Raw genomic sequence first — 25,863 nt, 5'->3', positions numbered from 1 at the left:
TCACTGCTGTCCCTACTGGCAGTGCTGAGTAGGGAGAGAAGTGTCAAAAGCTAACTGGTACAGAAAAATTAGCCCTTCTCTTCTCCCGGGGATAAGGCAGGCCATTGTAGTGTGTAGGGGAACACCCCAAAGTTACCCAGAGGGCAAACTGACAATGACAACGCATCTGCCTTCTGTGAGAGACTGATCACACAATGTGGAATCGTAAACCCTTCTCTTCACAGATAAGGAACGGCAGGCCCAGAGTTTTGCTTGGAAATACTGCTTCCTCTCCGCATCTGTCCTTAGCTCTCACTGATGCGTTTTCTCGCCCATTCAAGGTAAAGTGCCCTTGTTACAACCTTCGTGATACTTGTATCTTCTTCGTCAGCCACCGGGAGATCCTACCTCTCTCTCATCCTGACAGTCCACCCAAGCCACCTGAGCCAAGTGCCGCAGGCTAGCAGGCCATCAGGGAGTCTTCTAGTGCCCTGACACCACACCTGAAGTCCAGATGTCCAGGGAAGACTCTAGAAACACCGGTTGAGGGAGGATGCAGGAAGCTCCCCTTGACTGTCACAGGGCTTGGCAGAACGCAGCCAGGAGGGGCAACGCCGAGATTGCCGAAAAATGCTTTCCTTAGGCCAGAAGCTTCCCTTTTGGGGTGTCAGGGGTGCTGCTCCTGCAGGGGTGGGACCAGCTCCGGCTGAGGAGCAGGGGCAGGGAGGAAGATGAGCGGCAGGGGTGGCCCTTCCTGCAGGCAATGGTTACCAAGGGGACCCTGGCAGGGGGCCAAGCAGGCACCAAGCACAAGGGCAGCCCAAGGGCTTCTGAGGATGGCCAGGCCCCTCCACGGCCCAGCCAAGCCCGGCCACACAAAGGACACTGCACAAAGCAAAATGTCAACAATCTTTATTAACAAACTCGCTGCAGGGTTAACTCTTTAACCCCGCTAACAGCAAATACAGCATCTCTGACTAGGTCAAGCACGGAGGTACAGACTCAATAAAGATTGTCTCTTAAAAGAGGACTGAAAAAATATACATCTGCATACTTTTTTAAAAAAGTAAAATTTTCCAATGTTGCAGAACAAATGTCCCAAAGTGATTTCAGTCCATAAAAAACAGCATTTGGCAGTTTGTGCTGCCTTAAAAACCCAACTCAGGATAACCCTGGGAGAAAATCACGCCCTAATGAAAAACATCCCCCCGTTTCCTCTTCCTTGTTCAACTTCCAGTGCCCATTCCCCGAAACACCCCAGTGACAGGAGAAACAACACCCAGCTCACTTCTCTTGGCCCCTGTCACCAAGGAGTATTCCTTAGGAATCTTCACCTCTACTGCAATTGAGGAATCGATCTCTAATTTCTGGGCTGGATACCTAGAAACCTGGAAATCATCCTCATGCTTCCTTCAAGGGCCTGGGGGCACCTTCAAAGATCAAGGGGGCAGTATAGCTGGCCGAGCCCGGAATGCCTGCTGGGCTGAGAACAGGGGGGCTCTCCTAAGCAAAAATCAAATACCCCAACGCTTATAACAGAATGTCTAACCTACCAGGCAAAAACAACTAGCAGCAGGCACTAAAGTATTGGCTGCACCAAAAAGATGCGCATCTCCCCTCTTTAGCCTAAAGGTAAGGGAGGGGAGGGGAGTGAGCGTCTGACCCCACAGTGCACACCTTAGACTGAAGCCACAGTGCAGAGAACGACGTCCGGGGTAGTCTTTGCTGTGTCTGGATGGATAAAGCTGCCATGGCAGCTTTCTGCAAGCTTTCCCCCCTTATACAGAGTTTTAAAGAATAGGGAAATTTTCAATTCAGCTTGGTAACTGACAAATACTTCAACAGCGGCTTCTCAGAAACCACCCACGGAGACAGACCACCCCTCAGTTGAGAATCATAGCTCTTTCCAGTCAATGGGCTTCTTGCCGGACTTCTGCAGCAGCTCATTGGTTCTAGAGAAATGTCTACACCCGAAGAAGCCTCTGTACACCGACAACGGGGAGGGGTGAGCAGTCTGCAGCACATGGTGCCGCTTCTGAAAAACAACAGGAGAAAAGGTGGCAGATTTGGGATGCTTCTTCTAAAAAACACTATGGCTGGTTGCACTTTTAAAACCTTGTGCAATTTCTCTTTGCCCTCTCTAAATTCTCCTGCCTTCCAAAGTGGAGCACTCAAGCATTTGTATTAGAATACAAGTCCATTTGTCAAGCAACTACTTTGGCTAGGCTCTGAGATGCAAAGAGGAACGGTTTCAGCCTTCAACTTGGCAACGTCTATGCCATTTTTAAGTGCCCACATCTCAGCAGCAATTGTGCTGAGATTGTATTTGCTGAAGGACAGACACCGTGATACGTACACAGATGCTCCCTGACTTATGGTGGGGTTGTGAACCCACCCTAAGTTGAAAGTGCATTTAAATACATCTAAATGACCTGCTAAGAATCACAGCTTCGCCTAGCCTACCTGAAGGGTGCTTAGAACATTACCCTACAGTTGGGCAAAATCTAACACAAAACCTACTTTGTAATAGTGTTGAATTTCTCATGCAATTTACCGAATGCTCTGGCAATGAGAAAGGGCATGGTTGTAGAGGTATGTGAAGTATGGTTTCCACTGAATGCATATCACTTTCTTACCATTGTACAGAAAAAAAAACCCCCTAAAGTCCAACCTCACAAGTTGGGGGTCATCTTTTCACATCAGGGAGCTCACTATAGCACACTGCTTCTATCAGTTAAAACCTAATACAAACCCAGTCGTGGAATTGGCTAAAGATATTTTTCTAAAGTCCTTACCGTGGTATATCACATAGCTCTTAAGAAGAACAAGGTCAAGCTACACGTACTGTTATGAGATGACCTCCAAAATGATCAGGAGGAAAAAAAAATTCATTTAAAAACTTTTTAAAGAAAAAATACCTTTCTATCCTCTGAACAGACTCACCATAAAAATGGAATAGTCATGCATTGTCTAATGACGAGCTCTGTTCTGAGAAATGCACCATTAGGCGATTTCATTGTGTGATCAGGGTGTACTTACACACTAGTTGGCATAACCTACCACACACCCAAGCTGTGTGGTCTAGCCTACTGCTCCTGGGCTACAAACCCGCACAGCATGTTACTGCACTGACTACCGTAGGCACCTCTAACACAGTGGGAAGTATATGTGTATCTAAGTGTATCAAAGCATAAAAAAGGCACAGTAAAAATATGGTAACAGGCCGGGCGCGGTGGCTCACGCCTGTAATCCTAGCTCTCTGGGAGGCTGAGGTGGGCGGATTGTTTGAGCTCAGGAGTTCGAGACCAGCCTGAGCAAGAGCGAGACCCCGTCTCTACTAAAAATAGAAAGAAATCATATGGACAGCTAAAAATATATATAGAAAAATGAGCTGGGCATGGTGGTGCACGCCTGTAGTCCCAGCTACTTGGGAGGCTGAGGCAGAAGTATCGCTTGTGCCCAGGAGTTTGAGGTTGCTGTGAGCTAAGCTGACGCCACGGCACTCTAGCTCAGGTGACAGAGTGAGACTCTGTCTCAAAAAAAAAAGGTAACAGAGTCTTAGGGGACCACCATCATATACGTGGTCCGTTTTTGACCAAAATGTAGCGCATGACTGTATTTGGATTTTTTTAAAGGTCAACTGTAGTTATTTGAGTAGGGAGACTATGGGCCATTTTTGTTTCCTTCTTAATTCTTTTCTACATATAAAAACCAACAAAAATGGCCAGGTGCAGTGGCTCACACCTATAATCCTAGCACTCTTGGAGGCCGAGGTGGGAAGACAGCTTGAGGTCAGGAGTTTGAGACCAACATGAACAAGAGCGAGATTGTCACCACTGAAAACAGAAAAAAACAGCCGGGCATGGTGACACACACCATATAGTACCAGGTACTTGGGAGGCTGAGGCAGGAGGATCGCTTGAGCCCAAGAGTTTGAGGTTGCAGTGAGCTATGACTATGCCACTACATTCTAGCCAGGGCAACAGAGCAAGACTGTCTTGAAACTTTTAAAAAATTGTTTTTAATTAAAAAAATTTGAAAAATAAAAACAAATCATTGTTTCTCAAAACATCCTTGCCTTCCAGAGACTCAGACCAGCAGGGGTGGTAATTAATGTGAGGTGGCCCAACATGGCTGAAAGCACAGAGCCTGGAGCCAGACTGCCAGGGTTCAAGGCCCAGCTCTGCCACGAAGTAGATGTGTAATGTGTGGACGTTGCTGCAACTCTCTAAAGCTGCTTGGGTTTTTATGTGTGAATTGGGAGTAACGTCATCACCTAGCTTATGATGTTACTGCGAAGGGTCGAATGAAGGTCACGGGATAGAGTGTTACAGGAGGTAATGCATACCACGTGCTGAGCATACCTGTGGGCAGCGCAAGCTCCTTCCTGCGAGCTTCAGCTACGCTGAGCTTTGACAGGTAAGTTTATCAGCTTCCCAGGAAGGAGGGGACCATATTCTGGGCAGAGAAGCAGGATACGCAAAGAAAAAGAAAGGCAGGGAAGTGGGCTCAGTGAAAAAGTACAGGCGGGTCTCAGCCTGGAGCCCAGAGTAGAAAGAGGGAAGTCATGGTTGAAAGGCTGGCTGGGGGCCACCCCCGAAACCAGCCCATCAGCCTAAGCCAAGGCCTTCCAGGGAGAAAGTGTTCACACTCTTCAGGCAAGATCAGATGAGGACCTAGACCAACAAGGTTATGGGGATGGATTTGACTAAGTCCAAGGGGAGGAAAGAACACAGATATAAGTGACTGATCACATAAGGGCAGGTGAGGGGGAAGAGGTGGTAGGGAAAGGAGGAGAAAGAAGTAGGCAGGTGTCAGGAATGGCGTTCTGGATTTCTGGTTGGAAAACTGGGCAGATGGTGGGACCTTATCGCTGGAGAGTACAGAGGAGCAAGCTCAATGAGTGCCTGGTGAGGAAAGGGAATTTTCGTTTGGAAAATGTTGAATCTGATGTGCCTACGGGACAGTGGTAAGGAGGCACGCTACAGACCTGGAGCTCAGGGGAGACACTGGGCTGGAGACAGGCAACGTGGTTTTAGTGATCAAGCTACTTTAACAACTGTTTACCTTTAGACCAAACCATGTTTAATAAAGATTACCAAATGCTGAATAAGAGCTATACTGGCCATAAACCTCCCTAAGGGAGAGATTAGAATTACTCTCATACACATTTCTTACACAGCTAATCAGATCTTAGCAGTCCATAAGGTCAGATCTGAGGTTGTTCATACACTAAGTTATTGCTACCGCAAAGGCTTTGCAAGAGGTAAGTAAGGTTCTGCATGAAAGTGTTGAACTCCATGCCCCGTGTTCCATATATTTGCACATTTCTGATATACCAGTTTCCTCCTGCTGATACACCAGACCACCACCCTCTGATGGACCGGAAGGATTCAAGGATGCTGTCTAGTCTTTGATCTCCACGACCAGGCACACAGGTGCTTCAGGAAATGAAGGGGAAGAACAGAGAGGGAGCAGGTGGGGGAGGATGCGGGAAGGGCAGCAACTGGTCTGGTCATGTTGGGTGTTCACAATTCACTTCAGGTTTAATGACTGTAGTGGCTTCATGAGGAAGTTAAATTTGTGACTAAGTAGAATTCTTGGTGTTTTCTATATGCTCCCAAATTTCTTAGAAGGAAGAAACTTGCCTTTTTCATCATTTAAAGGATGACTTGTTACATGAATGGGACCCAGGGACCTCTGTATCTTCTACGTATGTGCCAAGTTCATGCCTACATTACTAACCGCATTAAGTCACAAGTTGGCCATTTGCTTTCCTCACACATAACTCATCATCATTCCTGTAATTTGTCTGAATTCAGCTCAGTGTTCAATGGGAAACCCAACCCTAAGTTTTAAGGGAAAATAAAATTCATTTTATGACATGTATCTTTCAGGACCACACATGAAGGATTCCTAGAATTCTCTAAACTATTTAAAGTGTTAAAAGAAAACATACCCTATCGATGGCACTGCCCTTCTTCTGAGCGTAAGAGCCCCAGAGCAGGAAGACAAGGCCATTCGAGTTCTGATTTAGCCAGGACACAACTGCGTCGGTAAATTGCTCCCAGCCTCTCTCCTTATGAGAATTGGCTTGATGGGCCCGCACGGTGAGGACAGCATTGAGGAGGAGAACGCCTATAAAGACACACAGGGGAAAGGGGTTAAATGTAGACTCAGGCACATCAGCTAAACCACCCACCAACAGGGGTTAGACACATGCTGAAACCACGTGCTCAACAGGTGAGCCAAAAGAAAACAGGCTACAAAGAAAGCATTACAACACGACCAGCAGCGACCTTTGAGTGAGAAGATCAGAGAGCGTTTTATTCTCCTCTTCCAGTTTGCTGCAGTGGATGTGCCTTATATGCTTCCATCAGAAGGAATTGTTAAAAAAAAAAAAAAAAATCCCAAGAGATATTGGGATCCCAGGAACACTATAGGCTACAATGATTCATGGAAACAAAGATCAAACTGCAAGAAACCAAAGAATAAATATTTTTCTTTATCCTGGTTGTACAGTGTTAAAAAAAAAAAAATGTCTCCCAGATAGGTATAAACATGTACATGTACAACCCACGTGCCAAAATGAGCAGAGTCAGCCTGGGCAACATAGCAAGACCTTGTCCCTACAAAAAATAAACTAGCCAAGTACAGTGGTGCAAGCCTGTAGTCCCAGCTACTTGGGAGGCTGAGCCAGAAGGATGGGTTGAGCCTGGGAGTCCCAAGGTTGCAGTGAGCTATGATCACACCACTGAACTCCAGCCTGGATAACAGAGCAAGACCTTGTCTCTAAAATACAAACAAATAAGCAAAAAAAAAAAAAAAAGCTGTGTGAGCCCACCTTTGTAATAGTAAAGTGGATACATTTTTTAAAAAATATTAACAAGAAACACACTTATTTTTCAAATTATAATTAAAACATTGGCTGCATAATAAAGACTTCCATACTTTTTTTACTTATATGAATTAGCCATTTTATTAGTGCTTGTTAGTTCTTTATAGCAACCCTTTCAAAATATTAAGGAGCAGGACAGAGAAGACCAGCCTGTCAGCACCAGTCCAAAGTACATCTCGCAGGGGTTGGTCTACCTTGCTTGGCCCACCCAGAAAGATCTCCATGGCCGGGATGAACAAAACCAGCTATGTCTGTAGACAGCTCTTTGTAAATGTTTTCCAAACTGAAAGCAAGTGGGAAGAAAAAGAAAACAGATTAAGTATAATTTTGAAAGTTGAAAAACCTCTAAGATACATATGAAAAGATTAGAGGTTACAAGCCAGCCTTTGGAAAGGACAATGGAACACTTGGCACCAATTAATGAGATAAGCACCACTGGTTTACCTTCTGATAGGTTAATCTGCCAAAGATCTTTCCTTTGGTCTGTGCTTGGATTTAATGAACAGCACTTTGGAAGAGGTAATTAGCTCAGCAGTTACAACTTTCCCCTCCCCACTAATGCTCAGTTACAGTTTTTATATATTTACCATATTTATATGCATTTTATGTACATAAAATCCTCCAAAGCAGCAGTTCTTAACCAGGGGTAAATCTGTCCAAGGAACTTCTGGCAATGTCTGGAAATACTTGTCACAACTTGGGGGTGGGTGCTACCGGCATCCCGTGAGTAGAGGTCAGGGATGCTGCTTAACACATGCTATAACGCACCCGACAACTCCCCTCTCCCACAACGAAGCCTGACTCAGCCCCAAATGTTAGCAGTGCTGAGATTCAGAAATCCCACTCCTAAGGCTGACGAGTCCCTCAAATAGTCCCACCTGTAATTTGCAAAGTACACCTCGGGAAGCAATCACGATTGGATCAGAGCCATTTGTGAAGCAATTGTACCTGGGTGGAGGTGGAACAGGTCTTTGAACACTAAAGCAGAGCCCGTGAGCTTGATTGGGTCCATGATATGGATCCTGTCCCAGGATAACAACCTTTACCTGTGAATACCAGGTGGCAAGAATTAATGCTGTAGCGTAGGCAGTCTGAAAGAACACCTGGCAGACCGACAACCTACACAAAGGGACACAACGAGGAGAGCCCCTCTTCACCCACTAAGAACCCCAAGAAGGGAGTAACTGACTGAGCATCATTACTGCCTATTACCAAACTATCCTTCAATCACCCTAATGCACTGCCCCACCTCCTTCTCTGACAAGTGTTTGAAACAATTTGGGGTCAATTTTGCTTTCATCCCCTTCATTTTTCAAGTTACAAAAGTAAACATGCCCTTGGACCAAGCACAACCATCCAGAAACATACAGAAGTGCTAACCATCTCCTGGTCATCCCTATCCCCACCCTGAGTTAACCATTTTTAGTTACCTCTATACATACAATTGAGGTTACTGTACTTATTACCCCACATCTTGTACTTCTCATGTCACACATTTCAGGCGTCCTTCAAGTGAACAGAGCGCTCAGTCACTAGTCACGGGCAGACAGCTTTTTTCCCAATGTTTTCCATTACAAAAACATTGCAGTAAACATCCTAGTACCTATATCCTTACCCACTGTTGCTTTTACTTCTATGGGGTAGTTTTGCACTAGTGGAGATGCCGATCAAAGCACAGGTGTATTTTGAACTTTCACAGATGTGTCCAGTTACTTTTCAATGAGTTGAAGCCATTCACATTCCCCACGAGCAGCATAGGAAGGTGCCTGTTCCCCTACATCCTCTAACACTGCGGTTCCCGACTCCCGGGCTGCAGCCTGTTAGGGACTGGGCTGCTTTCATCACTGCTTGAGCAAAGCTTCATCTGTATTTACAGCCACACCCCATGGCTCACACCACCACCTGAGCTCTTCCCCACCACCCCTAGCAGTGGAAAAATTGTCTTCCATGAAACCAGGCCCTGGTGCCAAAAAGGCTGGGGACCACTGTGGAGCCAGAAGAGAATAAGGTCAGGTCAAAAGGGCCATGGGAATAGGTGGCAAGAGGCAATGAAGAGTAATGAAGCCCCCTGTTGTCACAGGAGGTGTTGAAATATTAGCCGGTGCGTCCTTTTGATCTGGTGCTTGCCTGTCTCATCTCCCTTCTCATGCCCCGCCCATGTGTTCTTTCTTAGAATCTTCCTCCACAGCTGACATACTCTTTATCCTTCAGAATCCAGCTCCGGACATCCCACAACCAGGAAGCTTTTGGGGACCTGTCATCCCTCCTCTTGGCTCACACTGTTGCCAGTATATTCTCTGCATGAAGCAATCTGTCCCTGCAGGGAAGCTTTCCAGCTGGGACCTCTGGTCCTAGAGTAGGGAGCACTGTGGGCGAGCTACTTGCCCTGACTTTGGATGCTTGTTTGCAAAGCTGCCCGCTGCCCCATCCGATCCTCATAGGTTTGATTCTCTTTTGAGTCTTCCCTGTTTGTATGATCATTGGTATTCAGGACAGGGCATTCAAATAAGGAGCAAACTGAAATTAATTCCAAAACCAAGGAGTTATATTCTAAGTTCTTGCTCTAAAACGAAATTGTGAAAATTTCCAAGTATTAGATGTGGCTGCCTTATCAAGATGGTGCATTCACCTACTTCATGCCTGTTTCACAGGTATTTATTAAGTTCATACAGTGGGGAAGCCACAAACAAGCTTTTCAACAGGATACTGATGTGACCAGAGTGGCCAACCAGCAACTGTTATATAGGATGAACTAAAAAAGCAAAGGGATTTGTTAACAGGATAGCAAAACTGTCCAGGCTAGATAAAAGTCAAGAGCTTTAAAGTACCAACTATAAGACAGTGTGGTCAAGTCAAGGTGGGGTCGACTTTAACTAGTTGTTAAAGAGACTTAACTGCTTCGTGTTTTCGTTTCCTCATCACACCACAATAATACCTAACACTGGTATGGGGTTGGTTTCAGGATTAAATACAGGAAATGAAGGCATACAGACTGGGTCTATGTACATATTTCTGTCATTTATTGTTGCATAAATAACATGTTAAAAAGAATAAAGATAGGCTGAGATGTAGTCAGTCAAACCTCACAATTTCGATGTTTTGTTTGCTACTGAATTGTGGATTACAGCTTAATTCCAGTGCTAATTAAAACATACTATTTGATTCCCTCCCCTAGTAGAATTCCTTAGCAACTTGTACTTACATCTCTTATGTCACACATTTGGGTCCACGTGAAGACTTGGTGTGGGGGTGGATACACAGTGTAATGTTTTCTTTCTTCTGCAACAAATCCCATTAGCTGATTTAAAGATAAACTAGACTTAAAATCAGACTCTCACTGGAAACCATACAAATTCAACAAGAAAGCTAAGGCAAGTTATTTGAAGCACCATCTAAAATGCAAAAGGATTTTATATTAAAATTCTTTAAACGAACGAAACAAAAATTCCACCCACCCCCACCCGCTCAATCACATCAATACCCTGCTTTAATTTCCGGAGGAAGCCACCCCCCCCCGCCCCCCCCACACATTTTTTGTTTTTGTTTTTGTTTTTTAAAGGACAAGCCAGGTTTCATTCAGGTCGGCTGGTGGTTTTACTAAGCCAGCATTTCCTGGAAAGTACAACGCTTAAAAGAAACCATGATTATCTCACAGTCTAACAACTTTAACCAATGCTCGGATTCAAAACATCACGGCTTTGCTTTACCCTCTTTGCGTGAAAAGGATGTGGCAGGAGGGAAAGCAAACAGGAACCTCTGGAAGCAATGTCCTATAAACGTGGACTTGGGCTGCCACTGCGCCAAAAGGACAAAGGGCTAGCGGCCTCCACGTTTACCCCCGTGCAAGGTACAAGTATCCACACTTACCTTTATAAAATACGGTTTCCCGAACTCTCCGCTGAGGTGCTTCTTCCAACTCTCACCGAAGCCCACGGGCACGTTGCGGGCCGCGAGCCTGAGCAGGGCCGCGGCCTTGTTCCTCTGGATGCGGACCAGCTGCTCCGGGCTCAGCGGCGAGGAGGGCGGCGTGCCGGGCTCGTCCTGCCCGGCCCGGGCCTTCTTGGCGGGGCTGGCCTGCAAGGGGTCCCCGCAGAGCCGGGTCATGAGCTGCAGCGGCCCTTTCCCAGGCGCCACCAGCTTCCGGCCCAAACCTAACAGCCCACGGCAGAAGACGCCCATTTGCGGAGCAGGTCGGAGCAAAACCGGACACTGGGAGTCCAGGGCTAAGCCCGGCCCGGAAATTTGCAGTTTGGGACTAAAATGCTGCTCGGAAAGGGGGCTGAGGGATTCGCGGGAAAGGGGACCCTGCCCGGAGGCGGCCCGCCCCCGCCGAGCGCGCCACCTGCGCGTCCCCACGCTATCTTTTCGCGGCAAAAACGCTCCCCCCGGGATCCCGCCCCCTCCCTCCTCTGATTGGACGGCACGCCGAACGGGGCGGGCCGGCGGCGCGCCGATTGGCGCGGTGGACCCTGAGGCTCGTCCCCATTGGCTGGCCCCTCAGCATGGCGGCCGATGAGGGACAGCGGCGGCTATTTTGAACACGTGGAGGCTGTTTTGAACGCTGGGCCCCGGTTTACCTAGTCGGCAGCGCGCTCCTGCACCCCTTCAGTCAGGGGGGGCCCACAGCTTTCCCCGCCCTCCCTGGCTCCCGCTGCCCCCGCCGCCCGGCGCCCGAAGCAGTCTCCACCGCGACTCACCGCCGCATCCCCGCTCTCCTCAGCTAAGGCCGCCACGCCGGTCCCCAGGCCGGCGGGCTCCGGGCTGCGGGAACGTCGCTTCCTGGCGGGGTTCGGGGAGAAGAAGGAGTAGAGTGTCTTCTGGCCGATCATCCCGGAGCCGAGGAGGGAGCGAACACGCGCCGCCCGGGGACCAGCTAGGCTTGAGCTGGCTGTAGCGATTCGCAATTGGCGCCAAGTGACCCCGCGCATGCTCCGAGCGGGGGGTTTTGCTGGGGGCGGGGGGCGGTGGCGCGCCCAGTGCGCATGTGCTGGGGGGGGGGGTGGCCGCCGCACAAAGCCCCTGGGGCGAGGTGGGGCTTGCGACTGTGCCCGGGGCTTACTCTTTCCTTCGTTTGGGCCTCTGGACCCAACTGTGCCTTTTGGGGAGTCCCAGCACATCTCAGTTGTAAAAAGAAGAGTACCTGCCCCTTAGGTGCGTTATGGGAGTGAAACGAGCAATCTAATAGTATTTGTTAAATCCCGAATTCAACTGCTGCTCTTCCATCTCCTGGCTACAATCCCAGCTGGTCTTCTCTTTCCTAGGGAGGGATTGTAACAGGGAATGGCCTGGGGGAAAAAAAAGGCAAAAATATTTTCTGTCTCTTTAACACATCCTGCACTCCTTTTTGAGAACTAAAGCCCCCATCCCTGCCTCAGGCCAGTGGTTGGGAGGGCAGGCTAAGTCTTTTGTTACTTGTGCAACAAGAGACGGCCCAGCCCCTACCTGGTAAAGGGTGGAGGTCAGGGGCTGGTCTTCAGCTGAGATGGGACCATCAGAATCATCAACTATAGTTGCACTGTAGTTGCTTGAAGCTGAGAACCCGTCTTTTAAAAGCTCTGTATTTTTGCTTGTTATGAGGACGGAGGCATTTCAGACAGGAGTCCCCCTCCTCCTCCTTTGCTGGCAAAGTAATAAAAAATGTCTCTTTCTTTCCTCCTCAAATCACTTGTCCTTATTCTTCTGATTGGGCCTCATGGACAAGTGGCCGAGCTTTTGGTAACAGGATCTTTTTACATCAGGACAATCGGTTTAAAACCCTTCTGTGGTTTCCAAATAAAATAGATTAGAATAAAACCCCAGCTTCCTACCCAGCCTGTAAGGCTGCTTCCTTCTCTGACCAAATCTTCCTTCTCCACTACTGAATCCAACTTCCAGTGCATTTGCTGGACACACCCAGCTTGTGCCCCGCTTCACACACTTGCACACACTGTCCCCCATCAGGCCTTGGCTTGGGGTCCTTCCCTGAAAGGCCTTCTCCTACTGACCCACTTTCTAGCTCATTGCTCTATTTATAGCTGTTATCCTGTATAAAATTCTCTTCTTGATTCTTTCCTTGTTTGTCTCTGTCTCCAAAGTGTCACTTGGGCGGGGGCGGAGCGTTATCTTTCTGGTGGCTGGTGTGTCCCAGTGCCTAGGACAAGGAGCAGAAGTGCAAAAAGGGAGAGAGGCTCTTAATTGAAAATCATTTGCCTTTACAGACAGTTTGAAAAACAGTTCAGCTGTTTCGTATCAACATGCACTTACCACGTGACCCAGCAATCCCATTCCTAGGCATTTACCCAAGTGAAATGAGAAGCTGTATTCACACAAAAGCTTGTACCTGAATGTTTATAGCGATTTTACTCACAATTGCTCAAAACTGGAAACAATCCAAAAGCCCCACTGGCGCGTGGTACTGGCTACTGGGTGGATCCATAGGATGGAATACTACCCAACGGTAAAAAGGAACAAACAGCTGATACAAAAAATATGTATCTTCAAAGCAGTGTGCTTAAGTGAAAGAAGTCAGACACAACGGCTATATATTGTATGATTCTACTTATATGAAATTCTGGAAAAGGCAAGGCTATAGGTTGCTGAGGCTGGGTGAGGGGGACAGTTAACTAGTAGGCTGAGGGAATTTTATGGGTGATGGAACTGTTCTAGATCTTGATTGTGGTAGTGGTCATACAATATTGTACATTTGTCAAAATGTGCATTACTGTGCACTGAGAAGCTTCAAAACAAATCCCCCTATCTCCTGGGAGTTTCGTTCCAATGTGGGGAGATAGAAAGTAAGTAACTCTTAGCAACAATCGAAACTCACATTCATTTGGAGCACAGTAGCACTTCTTGCACGTCCTGTCATTTAATCTTCACAGCACTCTCATGACATAGGTGTTGGAGTCCCCCCACTTTCCGGATGAGGCAATTCAAGCCCAGAGAGGTTAAGTGACCTCTGAGAGCCCACACAGCTACAGTGGAGAAGTCAGAAACAAAAACCACGGGGTCTGACTGCAGAACTCGTGTTACCACCGGCGACAATATGCGGTTCCCCAGCACCCTGTCTGGACACCAAGATAACCTTCAGTGAGAAGTGACACCAAATAATAGTTCTCAAACCACAGAGTATCCTTGACATTTACAGAACAAATGCTAAACTGGAACACTACAATGCTTGCAACGCATCGAGGGAGCCAGCAGGTGGCGCCAGCAGACCGCCGACTGCCTGTTTTGCAAACGTGCCCGCCCGTCCCAGCATGCAGCGGAAGTCGACGCGGAAGCAGATCTGCGTGTTTTTCCCGCCCCCTTCCCAGGCCCCTTGTAGGGTGTTCGGAGGACTCACAGCTGCGCCCCTGCAGTCTGAGATGCTAAAGACAACCCTCGCCACCCTCAACCCACGCACGTGCTACAATTCTTACTGCCAGAATTGAGTGTGTTTGCCCTTGTTTAATTGGTTTGCATTTAGGTGCTGAATCGTATCCATTTGAGTACACTCTACCTACCTGTTTTAATACTGGCGGGGGGCGGGGCGGGCGGTCAGTTATCGCTCCCCATTAACGGGGTGGGCAGGAGACAGCGTGCTTTTCTGGGTGACTTTTCTGGGCTTCTTGGGCAAACCCATTCCCCCTTCTGGGCGTCAGTTTCCCCATTTGTAAAACGAGGGCTTGGCTTGTAGTTTCCAAATTTGGTTGGGGGGGGGCGGGGCGCATGTGAATTCCCAGGGGAGAGTTCTTTCAAAATTCAGAAATTTGGGCGTGGAGCGGAGGCATCTGGGTTTTTGCAAGCTCGCCAGCAGATTGTGATGCACAGCCAGGTGTGGGAGTCATTGGACCAGATTGTCCCGGGGTGGGTGGGGGAGTCCCCCCCCAGCTTTACTGTCCTCTAATTCCTTTCGAGGACATGGATTTAATTTTTAAAATGGTAACTTAGGGATGTTGCTGTGGAACCACTTTGACGAACAGATTTTTGCACTGGGGGCAAAACCAGAGCGATGTTCTCTTTGCCTTGCCAACGACATCCATTTCTTTCCCGTGGGGAGGCAGGATGGACAGATTCCTGGTGAAGGGGGCTCCAGGGGGCCTCTTGGGAAAAGGGGAGGAGCAAGAGCAGACCGAAGAGGTGCCAGCCCTGTTGGGAGAAGATGAGGAAAGCGCAAGGAAGAGGCCCAGGAGAGAGACCCCGGGGAGTGGCGTCCACCCGGAAGGCCCTAGCTGGCGGCACATTCGGGCGGAGGGCCTGGACTGCAGTTACACCGTCCTGTTTGGCAAAGCCGAGGCGGACGAGATTCTCCGGGAGTTAGAGAAAGAAGTGGAATATTTTACAGGTAAGCAGAGCACTGTGTGTGTGTGTTGGAAGGCTTGTTTGATAAAACTGATGATCTTATGTTTGGAGAAATCTGAACTCAGGAGCCACTGATCACGGATGGGTTCACTAATGGATTCAACAAATGTTCTCTGGGCACCTCTGGCCCAAGCACCTTGTTTAGGTGTTTGGGATACAAACTTGAAAAATACAGGCTTGCCTGTCTCCTAGGAGCTGACAGCTGGCTAAAGTGAATTTCCACCTGGCTACTGATCGGCACCACCTGGGAAAGTTAAAAACAAAAAACATGATGGGTTCTACCAGTTGAATCAGAATAGCTAGGAGGTGGGCATCAGGGTTTTTTAAAAAGCTTCCAGGTGATTCTAGTGTGCAACCAGGGTTGAGAATCACTGGTCTCGTAGGAGAGATGGCAAATAACCATGTAATTCTTCTACACCTGTGGTTCTCAATGTCCTCTGCAGGACTTGATGCTGCTGGCTGGGGGACCGCACTTTGAGAACTGCTCTACCCTGTGATGAGTACGCAGGGATCTGGTCAGGCACTTGGGAAGGTGTAGAAAAACCCACAGGAGACCCCATCCTATGGCCTGAGCTCTGTGCCTATTGTAGTTAAGGCAATTAAGTTACAATATTTAATTAAAAAACAGCCTAGGACTGTGTTTCTCTAAGCGTAGGACAGGAGTCACTGTTCTTGAAAATTTGGGGCAGTCAACATTTTCATGAAATCTGAAGGAAAAAAACTGGGGGCAAGCCACAATAATTTTTGAGGAGGGGGTCCTCGGCAGGGCACTGAATTACACTGAATGACACAAGGAAATGTTATTTCTGTTTTACTTCCCTTCCGATCCTGAATACCCAGGGAGTGTGCGTGTTGGGCACTCACCTGCCTGGATCTCTGGGGGACTCGAGAGATGGAACTGCCTTGTGTCATCTGCACAGGTGCGCTGGCCCGCGTCCAGGTGTTCGGGAAGTGGCACAACGTGCCAAGGAAGCAGGCGACGTATGGCGACGCTGGGCTGACCTACACGTTTTCAGGCCTTACGCTGTCTCCAAAGCCGTGGATCCCAGTGCTAGAGCGTGTCCGGGATCGTGTCTCTGGGGTGACTGGACAGACTTTCAACTTCGTGCTTGTCAACAGGTGACGCCATACCTGTTTAGTGGACTAAATTTTATAAAACTTCTGTGTCCTCCAAAAGGAAGAGTTCAGAACCCCACCCTGTTTTGTTCCTTTGTACAACGCATCATTCTTTGGTGCATGAGGGGTGTCATCGTGGCACCAGCAAAGTCAGTTTTCTTGGAGCTCGTGCTGCAGCAGGAAGTGAGAGGTGATTAACTGCTGAACAAGATAATTTCGGACAGGGAGAACTGCCCCGAAGAACATTAAACAGGCCGATTTGACTGAGAATGGCCGAGAGGAAGGGGTTTGGGTCTAGGGCCCGGTTTCTCGGCGGCAGCATTACTGATGTTTTGGGCCACATCATTCTTTGTTGTGGGGGCTGCCTTGTGCATTGTAGAACGCTGAGCACATCCTGGCCTCTACCCACTAGATGCCAGGAGTCCGTCCATCCCTAGCGTCTGTCCCCTGGGGGCCGAATCACCCTGTTTGAGAACCCTGGGTACAGGGTAACGGTTAGAGGAGGGCCCCTGAGGCAGTGACACTTGAGCACAATGATAACAAAAGGGAGGGCAGGAGCCACAGACATCTGGAGGAAGAGCAGAGGGAGCTCGGAGGGCTGTGGAGCAGAAATCCTGCTGCCATGGCCAGAAAGCAGTCAGGAGGGCCAAAAGGGTATGAGAGGAGCTCAGGTGGGCAGGGGCCAGGATGCACAAGGACTGTGGACTTTATTCTAAGTGAAGGGAGAAATCATTTTATGTGATCATGGTTTACATATGCGAAGCAGGGAAAGTCATGATTTTGGCTTTTGGTGTTAGTTTTAAAGCACATGAACAAATAGGACTAGGTAACAGTGAAGATGCTTTCAGGGTCGACTCATCTACAGAAGCAGCTAAGGACCCCGAGCCCTTGCAGAACCACAGCAGGGACAGCCGTCTCACACCGTAAGAAAACAAGGAGTCTGCAGCATTGGCGAGTTTCGGGACAGGGTCGCTTTTATGAGCTGTGCTCGTTCTCTCGCGGCAGGTACAAGGACGGCTGTGACCACATTGGGGAGCACCGAGATGACGAGAGGGAACTGACCCCTGGGAGCCCCATTGCCTCTGTCTCCTTTGGTGCCTGCAGAGACTTCTTCTTCCGGCATAAGGATTCTCGAGGGAAAAAGCCCTCCCGCAGGGTGGAGGTGGTCAGGCTGCAGCTGGCCCACGGAAGTTTACTTATGATGAACCACCCGACCAACACTCACTGGTATCACAGTCTTCCCGTCCGAAAGAAGATTCTGGCTCCACGGGTCAATCTGACTTTTCGTAAAATCCTGCCTACTAAGAAATAAAAATGTTTTTAATGGTTAGTACTTCAGTTTTCTCTTTCCCTTTCTACGAGGGAGCTGGCATTTCCTTTACCAACAGGGAACACAGAAAAGGTTTAACCAGAGCGTAGGGCTTGTTACATAACAATGCAGAATTCAGAAAGAGGATGTTGGTATCAAATCAGTAAATTATGCAAGAATACCAGTTGATTTTTTTCCTAACAAAATGATTCTTTTATTGCTATAATACACAGCAGATACAAAAGTACCTTTAGCAAATACATAAATCAGCAGTTATCATGGCATAAACTACTCGTCTAACTTAGGTTTTCTCAAAAAGAAGCTTACTTTGTAAATAATTTAAATACTGGAAATCAGATTATTTGGCTGCTACTGAATGCCTAATAATTTACAAAATGAGGAAGTCAGCTTTAAGAAGTCAGGCTGAGAGACTTTGCACAGATACTTTTCACATTTACCATCTTGGCTCAAACCCCGGCCTCTGGCCAGAGAAAGATCTGCTTCCAGCCACAGGTTCAAAGGCTTTTATCCCCTTTCATGTATCTCTTTAATGGCAGATTTCAGAGAGGAGGCAGTGGCACAACAGCAATTACTCGGAGCTACAACGTTGCAGTGCACGTTAAGGTCGCACAATAGGGCGTTTTCCACCAGCCTCGGGTAAAACAGGTGTTTATTTCAGCATCAAAGCCAAGGTCTGAGCGGGTCAGCGATGACTGGGTCAGACAGTTCAAGCTGCTCCTTTCACACCGATGCCCGTGGCCTGGAGAACCTTCACAGTATATTCTATCGGGAGCGAGAGTTACTGAGTCCCTCGGGATGCGCCCTGGGCCCTGTGGAGTGGCGATCACCTGGGCTTCTTGCACTTGGAGCTGACGCCAGGCACTGTCAGGCAGTGCCCACCAGCTCACCCCCAGCACAGGAAGCACAGATCTCAGCCTTACCTCGGGTGACCTTTTGGAAAGATCTGATTCCGAATCTTACTGAGTTTGAATTTGGTATCCTTTTTCTTTTAGAATTAAAAACCTAGCTAAAACATAGGCAACTACTGGGTCATCCAAATTCCTTCGGCCCTGGGTTACATTCACGAGGGAGGAAGATGCTCAGCGTACTCTCTGTTAGGCTACTGGAAATGATGAATAAATTTAGAATATGGACCTACAACAAAATGACAATACTAGATGTCAGCTGTAGTTATGTGTTTTAAAGTCCGAAGCTGCTTTCTTTTTGTGCAAAGGGCTGGATTTTGGAGGTCATCGAGTCTAACCTTTCCCTTTACAAATGAGGAAACTGAGGTCCAGAAGACGTCAGTGCCCTTCCTTCCTAAACCAGCTTTCAACTCAAGGCAGCGATTGTCTTTTTACACAGCCCAAAGCTCCTACTCGTAAAGCTTAAGAGCTCTGCACGGGCAATAAATAGATGATATCCTTGTATAATAGTTTTCTACAGAGCGGAGGAATCATAGGTGCTGCGTGGATACTGCTCAATTCTGGCTAGTCACATAGTTTTATAATGTTCTATCATTACATCTTTTAGCCCAGTATACAAAAGATAATAGCAACAAGTAAGCATTTACTTACAACTGACAAAGTAGTGAAAGAATTTCCCCAGGGGAAAGATTTGGCAGATGAGCCTTTACGACATAGAAAGAATCCAAAGATTAGAAAAGGCATACAAAAAAGGGAGAAGAGGTGTTCTTTAGGCGTCTTAACTGCTCCTTTGCTACCCTTTGAGTAACTTGGAAGGATCATTTCAGAGTGCATGTGCTACCAAAGCAATCAAAAGTGAAAGGCACTTTTTCTTCTAAATTGTTGCCTTTAATAATTTCACTAATTCTTGTCAACAGTTTTTATGGGCCTGCTTATTAAAAATAAGAAATCTATGCGGAAACGTCAGAGGATTAGACAAAGGTAACTCCCCTCTGAGAACACCTGACATATCACAAGGTGGAAAAGGTGGCTTCCGGAATCTGCTTTCTTGTAATTACCTGGATCAGATGAATAAAAAGACGCTGCAGACATAATGCTTTCCAACACGATGCACCTCCCAGCACAACCAGCAGAGCTGTTCAGGGAGCCTGATTTGGTATGAGTCGGGGCCGCTGGCTCCCGGGTGGAGCCTGCTCTTAGAACACACCGGAAAGCTGAAGGGCTCTACTGGGGCTGCTTGCGCGCACACAGCACAGTTCTGCTTTTGTCCTGGGCAGTTTTGACAGTGCCGTCGGCTCTAGCTTAGGGGCTGGGGCACAGTCATTCTTCGGACTTGTACTCCTGACCCTGGTGTTGCATCCTGGAGAGGACGCGCTCATAGAACAGCAGGTACGCGCTGGACGACAGGACCTCCTGCAAGCTGGCCTTGCGGACGGCGTCATCGGAGACCCACAGCCACTGGTTGCTGGTTGAGAGAGGGTTCTTGGCCGAAGGCGGGGACCGTCGGTAAGTGACAAAGTGTCCAGAGTGCATGTCTCCGTGGTGGACGACGACTGCCATCAGCCGGAAGAGGTATGTGGATGAGCTGAGTGATAGAACAAAGGCCAGCGGTTTACAAATGCGAAAAAAAAGGCTTTACAGGCAGAAACAGAATCCTAGATGTGAAACGACAAGGGACTGATGCAATGGCACATGCACACAATACCATATGACATCGTAATACAATTCTATATTTACTGGCATGGCAAGGTGTCTGTTCTATAAGTATATGTATATTGTATTTATACGGATGTTTGTATCACATCAGTACATATGTACAGGTATATTGTGTGTATGTGTCTACACACACTTTAAGTGGATGATTCTAAAAATTTAATTGGTTTTCTCTAGGTGGTATCCCAAGAAATTAAAAATTTTTTTCTCTATCCCTTATACATACATACACATGTGTATATGTAAATAATATGTGCTCTTATAATTTTTAAAGTGAGTTCTATTTTGGACAAAAATAAATGAGAATGTGCAATAGTGAAATTCTACCTTAAAATTAAAGAGAAAAATGAATCTCTAAATTTTCCTTCATTCATCTCTGTGAAAAGCTAATTTGAGAAACGAAGAGAAGGACATGCTTCACCTGTAGTCAGGGACGACCGGGAGCGGGAAGGGCACTGGAGCTGGCAGGGACGGCAATAAAGACGGGGAGCAGGCGCCATTCATGAAAATCTGTGTTTTGGGGGCCCCTGGCTGATTCAGAACTGCAGGCGAAAAAGGTCAGAGTTAATGAAAATTAGCGGTGGCTCTGGGTAAACGAAACATGGTTTTGATCACCTTGGAAAGTAAGGCTACAAAGCAGAGAAATACTTCATTTTGTATTATATTGATTCAGAACATTTCCTACCTTTTTGTCCCTGACTGTCCTAATCTCAAATAGGAAAAGTGTATCTAGCTCCAGGTCTACCGATAGCCTTGACAACTCTGAATCTCTGAGGTTCCCATCCCTGTTTGCTAGCAACATGTATCAAAGTGAAGCACTAATTTACTGGCTTTTGAGCTAAACCAAGGTTTCTTAACCTTGGCATCATTAATATTGTGGGCTGGATCATTTTCTTCGTTGTAGGGGATTGTGCTGTGCATTATAGGGTGTTCAGCAGCATCCCCAGCCTCTCCCCAGGAGATGCCAGCAGCACCCCCCCCCCCACAGTTTTGACAACCAAAAGTGTCAGCAGACATTGTCCTATGTCCCCTGGGAGGCAAAACTGCTCTGTGTTGAGAACCATTGATCTAAACATTCTCTTTTCTTTCCTTCTGTCAGCTTCTAAGAATACCAACACGTAACAGAATTAATAAATGTTTGTGGGTGTAGAAAAAATAATTAAAGTGATATTTATATGTCTTTTCCTTTCAAATGTCATATTTGGAGGCCTTCATATAACAAGTAGTTATAGAAGTTATAGAAAGTTATATAGAAGTTATATAGTTATAGAAAGATGCCACTGTTGGCATCTTTAACCACAGCCAGCATGCTCTGAACTATAGCGGACCTGCACCCCAGACCAGGAGAGGAGGAAGGAGGAAGCTAGGGCGAAGAAGTCTTTTTTGTTGTTGTGTTTTTTTTTTTTGGTTTGTTTTTTTTTTTAATGAGATGGGGTCTCACTATGTTGTCCAGGCTGGTCTTGAACTCCTGGGCTCAAGTGATCCTCCTGCCTCAGCCTCCCAAGTAGCTGGGAGAGGTCCTTGTTTTAAAATAAGGGTCAAGGACCGAGCTGGCTCCCTACCTCTGCTATTCCCCATGTTAATCTGATGACCTGGCGAGAAGGAGCCAAACACAGTCTCCCTGAAGTGACGTCCTGCCAGGCCATGCTACTGTGGTCACAGCAAGAACGAAAGGGGTAAGGGACACTCGGTCAGGAATGTATGGGGGTGCAGGAAGACAATCCTCATTTAATTGGGAGCAGCAAGTAGGTGGTGAGCCCTTAAAGTGAGTGGGTTTTCCTCAACTATAACTCTAGAACTCAACGTGTCACTTAAGATACCTTTAAAAACCTGCCCCAACACTATATCTGCCATTTGCTGTCTGCCTTTGACCAATCATTTAGCCGTGTGGAGCCTCAATTTCCTCATAAGACTGGGGGCAATGACAGCTGCCTGCCTTAACTGGGACCCAATTCAATGATTGACCTCAGATGAGGACAGTAATGGAATTAGATAAATAGTTCAATAAAGAAGTCATGGCAACCCAAATAAGATGTTCAGTGATCTTCCACCAGGACATGTCCTTCCCTCATTTCCTGCATAAATGAGATGAGTGTATGGGGGCAGGGGGGAAAACAATTCACTGGAAGGATAATAAGCCAATTATCACTTAGTGAAAAGATCAGAGAGCCAGACTGCAATCAGAGGCTTTTCTCCCTATACTTTTTCATCTGTAATAAAGTTTTAAAAACTCTACATCTCATTACTATGTAATTCTAACCTGTTTTTAAGAAGTCTTCCCTCTTCCACCCCCAATCCTGCTATTCTCAAGAATTTAAGCAACCATGGTACAAGCCTTGCACTCATGTCACAGGAGACCCCAAAGGTGGCTGATGCCAAACTGCTTTTCTCTGTGCGGAACATTCCTGATGCGTCGGCACGCACCTGGTTTGGGGGCTGCTGGCCCGTCCTGCAGTTCCAACGCAGGCCCTGGGTTCTCGTTCAGTTTAGCGTTGTGCTGACTGGGTTTGTGTCCCAGGAGGTGGTACTTGTAGATGTCCATCATCAGGAATTCATTGAACTGCACGTGCTCGTGCCGTTTCAGGGGCGTGCCGTGGCTGGACCAGCTCAGCCGCTGCAGGTGGATGCAGAGACACTGAGGGAGCTGCGGGTGGGAGAGAAACCGGAGAGAATGAGTCATTTCAGGAGCAGGACACACACAGTCCTCGAAACCAAAGCCAACAAGGTGGGTAGCGAGGGCTCACCTTCCCTAGTTTTAACTGTTTAACAAAAGTGGTCCTCTGGTGTTCCACCTTTTCCCCACTCAAGGTTCCCTTTGCTTCAATCTGAAATGAAAGAAACAACATTTCTCTGCAGCAATTCCTGACATAGGTCATCTATGGAGAGCTGCAAATCAGGGTGGTGTTACAGCTGCATTCAGTTGGCACTAATTGCTACCTGCTGGAATGGACTCAGCTGCCAGATTATTTGTGGGTTGTTTTCCCTGATCCCTCTCAGTCATTAAGTAACAATAACAGTACAGAGAAGAGAAAACGAAGAATCAACACTGAAACTCTGACACTGGCATGTAATCTATATTGTCCTTTGTCTTCAAAAATTCTGTTACACACAGTTCCCCTTGATTCAGAGGGTGAAATTCAATTACTTAGCGGTTCGGGCAGGTGGCATAGGTAAAAAGATACGAGACAAATGAGATTGGAGGGGACTATAGCACATTGGAGGGGGCAGGTCCCATCTCAAAGCATGACATTCAAATTCTTTCTTTAAAGACTCCATAGAGGAAACAAAACTCATCTGGGAAAGAGATTTGGTCCACGGGCTGCCAATTTCCCAATGAAGTTAGGTAGAATGGTGGTGGCTGCAAGGAGCCATTGGCTACAGTCAGAAGAGCTCAGGGCCAGGGGTGGGAGAGGCGCTTTACGGACACACAGAGGCCAGCTGGGAGATGACGTCTGGGGTGCCATGCATACCTTTGTACAGTTGTCACATACGACATCCCGCACTGATTCTGACGAGATGAAGTGGTGAAGGCAGTGGTCCAGGGTCAACGGGTGACCCTACAGCACGAGAAGAAAACCATTACAATTCACAGAAGAGCTACTCGGAAAGTACTGACAGATGGCAGCGTGAATCCCAGAGCTTTGTTCTGGTGTAGGCAGGCAATGAAGTTTCACAGACACAACTGGATGTTTCCTGAACAAATGTGGGGCTCAACGCACCCCCAACCGCTATGACTGACATTCAAAAGTATGAGGACATAAAATTGCAGAAAATGATGGACTTCCACACTGTTTTAGATATGTTTGAATTTGAAGGGGGTGCGTGTGTGTGTGTGTGTGTGTGTGTGTGTTCAAAAAGCCACAGTTTCTGCAGCAAGAGAAAAACCACCCACCTTCCCCTCCCCCACAATCAGGCTGTGGGTAACACACATTAAGGTGAAGACAGGGTTCAGCCAACCATGTGTCTGAATAACACATAGGACCTGAACCACATAAAATGCCTCAAAGCCCTTTTGGGTTGAAATATCTCCAGAACAGACCAAAAATAAACCACAGATCAGTACATACCCATGTGGCGGCTGGAATACTTAGTGAAAGGCTATCAAAAGTATCAAATCGAACAGGACTCTAAAAAAAAAATTACAAAAAAATCCAGAAAGGACTCAGGTTAGATTCGAAACCTCAAAAATGGGAAGATATATGATTATGAGATAGTTTCATGTTTAGATGTCCAACATTAACATAATAAAACATAATGTTCTTACAGGCAAGTTTTATTAAAAACAACCTTGTAAACACAAGAGGCTCAATAATACTAAAAGATAGCTTGGAAATACTGTAAGATTACAGACCTGACCCAGCAATTTGGGGATTTTATCCTAAGGAAATAACCATGGACATAACTATATTCATCAACATTATTTATAACAGCAAAAATCTGAATACAGTCATATGTATCTTAACAACGGGAATATGTCCTGAGAAATGTGTCTTGGGTGATACCGTCATTGTGTGACCATCACAGAGGTCATACAAACCTTGATGGTATAGTCTATTGCTCCTAGGCTACAAACATGTATAGCATGTTGCTGTACTGAATACTGTAGGCAACTGTGATACAATGGTTAGTATCTGTGTATGTAAACATAACTGAACATAGAAAGGTACAGTACAAACATGCGATTATAATCTTATGGGACCACCAATGTATACACAGTCCATTGTTGCCTGAACGTTGTTATGTGGCACAGGACTGTAGTTGAAACTTCTATGGAATGAGTAAATAAATTATAGCATGTCCACAGAATAGAATACGATATTAAAAATAATGTAGTAGAAGAATGTATGATTATGTTGAAAGATGTTAGTGGTATATTATTAATTGCAAAAAGGCAGATGATAAGATAGAGTGAGAGTTCCTGCTTTTGGTGATGGCAGAGCAGCTTGTCTAGACTAACCCTCCTTGAGATAACGATTGTAAAATCTGGACCAAAACAAAACGAAACTTTTTGAATGACTGGAAAGCTACCAAAAGCAGGCAGAAATTAAAAAGAAGTTGACTCTTGGAAGTCCATGGGTGAGATTTGAATGTTTGTGCTTTTTTTGCCCAGTCTTGGCAGTGCTGGGTAGCAAAAAGCAGCAGCGTCAGAAGACCAAGTTCAGGACTGGTAGAGACGAGGGGAAATCACAGAAAGAAGGGAGCCACAGAGAGAACTAGCCTCAAAATTGCATAGGAACTCTGGCCAATTCCAGGATTAACCACTGAACCACACATGCACCAGGAAGACACCAGAAGGCCTGGCAAAAAGTAGCATCTGGAAGCTAAAAAACCTGAGCAGAAATTTTCAGTTTGGAGTTTGAGCCCCAGCCAGCTTAACTGCCTGCCACAACAAACTTAATCTTCTTCAGAGAAACATAACGGAATCCAAAGTCTCTACTACAATGACAAGTATGCAATAAAAAATTACAAAACATGTAATATAACGAAAGAGGAAAATGTGACCCACGTGAAGTAAAAAAGAGATGACCTAGCTGTTGAAATTAGCATACAAGGACCTCCTAGATGTGTTACACATATGATCAAGGACATAAAGGAAAATA

The 25,863-nt window shown here is 46.8% G+C and overlaps 3 protein-coding genes across 6 annotated transcripts in view; 1 reads left to right on the top strand and 2 right to left on the bottom strand.

The window, feature by feature from the left end:
* Positions 1–895: 895 nt before the first annotated feature.
* UNG (uracil DNA glycosylase) lies at positions 896–11,783 on the bottom strand. Its single transcript, XM_069497002.1, has 7 exons — positions 11,575–11,783; positions 10,745–10,951; positions 10,080–10,175; positions 7,826–7,923; positions 7,072–7,160; positions 5,939–6,117; positions 896–2,014 (listed from the first exon to the last, which is right to left on the bottom strand). Exons 1-7 carry the CDS (start codon positions 11,704–11,706, stop codon positions 1,874–1,876), a joined length of 942 nt encoding a protein of 313 aa, XP_069353103.1. The 5' UTR covers positions 11,707–11,783; the 3' UTR covers positions 896–1,873.
* A 2,413-nt stretch (positions 11,784–14,196) lies between these two features.
* ALKBH2 (alkB homolog 2, alpha-ketoglutarate dependent dioxygenase) lies at positions 14,197–17,644 on the top strand. 3 transcript variants are annotated; one of them, XM_069497129.1, is made up of 4 exons: positions 14,197–14,289; positions 14,902–15,182; positions 16,120–16,318; positions 17,321–17,644. In XM_069497129.1, exons 2-4 carry the CDS (start codon positions 14,903–14,905, stop codon positions 17,625–17,627), a joined length of 786 nt encoding a protein of 261 aa, XP_069353230.1. In that variant the 5' UTR covers positions 14,197–14,289; position 14,902; the 3' UTR covers positions 17,628–17,644. The 3 variants fall into 3 exon arrangements, with proteins under 3 accessions (XP_069353230.1, XP_069353229.1, XP_069353231.1); XM_069497128.1 differs by having other exon boundaries at positions 14,197–14,324; XM_069497130.1 differs by lacking the exon at positions 14,197–14,289 and having other exon boundaries at positions 14,730–15,182.
* Positions 17,645–17,924: 280 nt separating this feature from the next.
* Positions 17,925–25,863, bottom strand: part of USP30 (ubiquitin specific peptidase 30) — a 28,453-nt gene continuing 20,514 nt past the window's right edge. For both annotated transcript variants that reach the window (XM_069496775.1, XM_069496776.1), the window contains exons 8-13: positions 24,331–24,390; positions 23,734–23,820; positions 23,008–23,088; positions 22,688–22,907; positions 20,685–20,805; positions 17,925–20,135 (exon numbers count right to left, since the gene is read on the bottom strand). In XM_069496775.1, coding sequence (XP_069352876.1) covers positions 19,871–20,135; positions 20,685–20,805; positions 22,688–22,907; positions 23,008–23,088; positions 23,734–23,820; positions 24,331–24,390 — 834 coding nt within the window. In that variant the 3' untranslated portion in view covers positions 17,925–19,870. The remainder of the gene's footprint in view (positions 20,136–20,684; positions 20,806–22,687; positions 22,908–23,007; positions 23,089–23,733; positions 23,821–24,330; positions 24,391–25,863) is intronic.

Source organism: Eulemur rufifrons, chromosome 21 (assembly GCF_041146395.1).
Source record: "Eulemur rufifrons isolate Redbay chromosome 21, OSU_ERuf_1, whole genome shotgun sequence".
NCBI lineage: Eukaryota > Metazoa > Chordata > Mammalia > Primates > Lemuridae > Eulemur > Eulemur rufifrons.
The sequence above is the reverse complement of the archived record's forward strand: the minus strand, read 5'-3'. Positions and strand labels throughout refer to the sequence as shown.